Source organism: Microtus ochrogaster, chromosome 18 (assembly GCF_000317375.1).
Source record: "Microtus ochrogaster isolate Prairie Vole_2 chromosome 18, MicOch1.0, whole genome shotgun sequence".
NCBI classification, from domain to species: Eukaryota; Metazoa; Chordata; class Mammalia; order Rodentia; family Cricetidae; genus Microtus; species Microtus ochrogaster.
In genome coordinates this window covers 3,531,637-3,536,079 of record NC_022020.1, presented here as the reverse complement: position 1 = coordinate 3,536,079, position 4,443 = coordinate 3,531,637, and the positions used below count along the sequence as shown (strand labels likewise).

General features: G+C 38.0%; 1 protein-coding gene across 1 annotated transcript in view; it reads right to left on the bottom strand.

Moving 5' to 3' along the window:
• Thoc1 (THO complex 1) overlaps positions 1–4,443 on the bottom strand; it is a 51,921-nt gene that overhangs the window by 12,861 nt on the left and 34,617 nt on the right. The window contains exon 10 of the mRNA XM_005372427.3: positions 858–966. Within this exon, the coding sequence (XP_005372484.2) occupies positions 858–966 (109 nt within the window). The remainder of the gene's footprint in view (positions 1–857; positions 967–4,443) is intronic.

Here is a 4,443-nt window from a genome sequence, read left to right as displayed (position 1 = left end):
TGTGTGTGTGTGTGTGTGTGTGTGTGTGTGTGGTGGGTGATAGAAAGGAATGGGGTAAAAATGCCTAAAATTCATGTACTCATTTCATGTAAGAAAACTGTAAGAAATTTTTAAAAATTAGCAGTAAAATCAATTGTTTAACCAGCTATGGAAACCTCAAAAAACATTTTATGTGCTAAGACTAACAAAACAACGAGAAGATAATTCTTTGTAATTTCCTCACTCACCATTTTAACCTCAATATGGATGGTTCCCTTCTCTAAACTGCATAAAAATTAACGTAGAACATGCACCATGTTACTTTAAAATTGTTTACATATATGTATATATACATATATATGTACACATATACACACATATACATATATATGTATTTTTTTTTGATCACAACCTGCCATTTCTACAAGACAAATATGAGGACTCTTTTAAAATGGGGTTAGCAAATGTTATTTAAAGGAGCAGACAGCAAGTATTTAGGGCTCTGTGGCGCATATGGTGTCAGTTCCAAGTATTCAACACTGCCACACTGCAGAAAAACCATAGATAATGAAATCCCCATGGTTGCAATCCAACAAATCTCTTCACAAAGAAGACTGACTTTGCTTGCGGTTACCAATTTATGTTGTCAGCAATTATTATTAAAAATAAACTCTCAAGGCTTTAATTAGTAACTTTGAATCCTTAAGCCACTTAAAAACTCTACTACAAAATCAGCGGTTAAGAATCGAGTCACAATTTAGTTTCTGTATATTCTAAAAGGGTATAAAATCATCAGAGACAGAATTCTATAGTGAAGAGTATTTGGGCAAGTCTACCTGTGAGCTATCAGCTTTTGAGGTCTATGACTGGTAACTTACCTTGAGAAAAGTTTTCCAAGAAATCTTCTCATAGCATTGTACTGGGTTCCTGAAGTAATCCTGAAGCGACCAGAATTTTCTATATAGGTTGTAATCAATTGGAATAGAGCTATAAAATAAATATTGTATTAATTCACTTAACTTGTTTTATAGATACATAAATGCTCTTTTGCTCGCCCACAAAACCTTTTTGGAAGTTCACAAAAGGCTTCTATCCCCTAAAAAGCATACGTTCAGAAATAATTAGACAACCTTTTATAAACAATATGAAGGGATTTGAAACCTTTGTATACTGGTAGAGCTCCTGAATTTTGACTAAATATATGGCTATTTAAAATGAAAGACTAATGATTCTTGATCTTTCTTGTTGCTAGGAGTGGCCATGTGAAATTAGTTAGAAGTCATATGTGCAATATTTAGACCATGTTTTACCATCTGTCTTTCCCTTTCCTGCTGGTGCAGAAGTAAAAGTCGCAGTGAACTATATTACACTACAGGAAAAATGGCAAATATATGCTGGGAACAGAAGTCAGGAGAAATCTGGGGTCCTTGACTATCCCGCAAGTACTATCCTACTATTCCTGGAATGCCTCATTCTAGACTTAAATCAATTTAAATGGATAACTAACTATCCACTCTTCTAGAAAGTGAGACAAATATATAAGAAACAAATCAAGTTAGTATCACAAAAATAGGCCATTTCTCTAGTGACTTCATTAAGTCATTACTAATTCAACTTCCAATCTGGCTACAATACTATTTAGGACCAGGGGATTTATCCTAAGAAAAACAAAAGGTAATCTCTAGCAGAGAGAATCATACAACCATTTATATGCCCATTTTTGTCTCAGTCACTTGAAGATCTAAATATAATTTAATACTTGACAGCAATAGGAATCTCCTGTTTATTTAAGGTTCAGCGGTCAAGAGTCCTTACTGTTTTGCAGAGGACAGGAGTTCAGTTCTCAGCGCCCACATCAGGCAGCTCAAAACTGCCTGAAACTTCAGTTCTCAGGGGCTGGACACCTCTCTAGCCTTCAGAGGACCCTGCACTCATGTGCATATACCCACATACAGACACACACATACACATAAATAAAAAAACAAATCCTGTTTTTAAAAGGATCTTTGGCTTTTATCTGTCTTTCTGTGTTTACAACATGTGTATCTACGTGTATGAGTGCAGGCGTGTGTGTGGACAATGGAGCACACCTTGCCTTCCACCTTCTTGCAGGCAGGTGTTAGCTGGTCTGTGAACTTCTGGGCACTCTCTTGTAGGAGCTCTGGGAGTGCAGATGTGCGCTGTAGTGTTTGTTTCTACATGGGTTCTGAGGATTCAAACTCAAGCCCTCACAAATGCATCTCCTTACCTTCTGAAGAAGTATTTTATTCAAGCTGCTGATTATCATTTCCAACCTTCTTTAATAGGCTTGGTGGTGAGGTGCTTTACAGAATCAATTACACCTCTTTTCTGTGGTGCTGGGCCTCAAGCTCGGCACTCTTATAGTACAGTATACTATAGTATAGTAGTTTTTTTTGTTTGTTTGTTTGTTTGTTTGTTTGTTTTTTCGAGACAGGGTTTCTCCGTAATTTTGGAGCCTGTCCTGGAACTAGCTCTTGTAGTAGACCAGGCTGGTCTCGAACTCACAGAGATCTGCCTGCTTCTGCCTCCCAAGTGCTGGGATTAAAGGCGTGCACCACCACCGCCCGGCTATAGTATAGTACTTTGACTTTGAGATAGACCCTTATCTCGGAGTAAGTTTTGAAGTAGTATCAACATACTAAGAAACTTTTATAGTTTGGGCATGAAAATGTCTCCTACTTGACTGTTATATTTCCCACTCCTAGATGTTATTTTTTCATGGCTAAATGAACTGGTATTTTGGTGTTGAGAATTAAATCTAGGGTTTGTATCTGCCAGGCAAGAGTTCCACTGATCTATACCTCCTGCTCTCTAAATAAAATTGAAAGAGCCTATACACTGCACACCACTTTACTACTTTTACTATTCTATAAAAACTTATGACTGCCCATTGAACTGGAGAGGGAGGGGGAGAGGAGTGGGGGGAGGGGGAGAAGGGTTGGGAGGAGGGGGGGAAGGGAGGGAGGAGGTGGAGGGAAATGGGAGGCTGGGAGGAGGTGGAAACTTGTTTTTTTTTCCTTTTCTCAATAAAAAAAAAATTAAAAAAAAAAAAACTTATGGATTTACTATTTACACACACAGACACACAAAATGTGGAACAGGGAATTGTGCCTAAGATTCCCCCCCTTCTGTTCCCCTCCCTCTCTCCTCCTCCCTTTCTTCTTCTTTTTTTTTTAATTTAAAGATAGGATTTCCAGCCATATAATGCAAAGAGAGAACTGACTTCTCAAAGCTGCCCTTGGACTTTTGCATCTGTGCTGTGGCACATTCAGCATGTAAATACACACTAAACAAACAAACATAAATCTAAAAGTAGATAGACTCATTCACAGGAAAGTTGTTAAAATAGGATCAGGCATACTTTTGTTCTTGGATCTTCCTGTCTCAGGTTCCCAGCTAGGAAGATAGGCCTGTGCCAGTGGGCACGCCTTATTACATTTGTAAGCAATAACAAGTAAGAGGTAAGAGTTACTATCTAAAATAGAATGTCTAAAGAAAGATGTAGTCGAGCAAGACTGTAGTCCCAGATATTTGGATAAGGTGAGACAGGAGGATCTCTTGATCCCAAGAGTTCAAAACCCGTCTGGCCAACAAAGGAAGACTCCAATACAACACCAACAATACTGTAGAATGTCACCGAAGTATCTTAAGTGAAAATACTCCAAAACCATTTTTTTAAAAATGTAGACTGATGTTGTTATCATTACCCAAGCTGCCCTGCAGCCTAACGACCAGATTCTGGGAGCACAGGTCACAGCAGCACACTCCTGGTTCCACGGAACCATTTATAGAATCTTTATACAGGCATTGTAGTATAAAAACACTTATTCATTAATTGAATAAAATATAAAATAGACTCCATAATATGAATTCATGAGTTATAACAATATACTTTGTAATCCAGCTTTATTGTTGTTGTTTTTATCTTTTGAGAAAGGTTTTCACTGTGTAGGCCTGGCTGACCTGGAACAAGATGTTGTTGAACTCAGAGAACTGCCTGCCTTAGTTCCCAAAGGCTGGGGTTAAAGGTATGTGCCACCAAGTTCAATCATAAATTCAGCTTATTTTTATTTTAATTTACTTTAATAGCATAATGGCTTTGCCTGTGTGTGTGTGTGTGTGTGTGTGTGTGTGTGTGTGTGTGTGTATCATGTGGTCAGAAAGAGGGCATCAGATTCCCTGAAACTGGAGAATTACATGGTTATAAGTCAACATGTGGGTACTGGGAACCAAATCTGGGTCCTCTGTAAGAACAAGAGTTCTCAACTGCTAAGCTATCTCTCCAGTTAAATTCAGTTCTTAAAGACCCGAATTTTAACCCACAAACCTATGAACACCTCATCTTTGATAAAGGAGCCAAAAGTATACAATGGAAGAAAGAAAGCATCTTCAACAAATGGTGCTGGCATAACTGGATGTCAACCTGTAGAAGAATGAAAATAG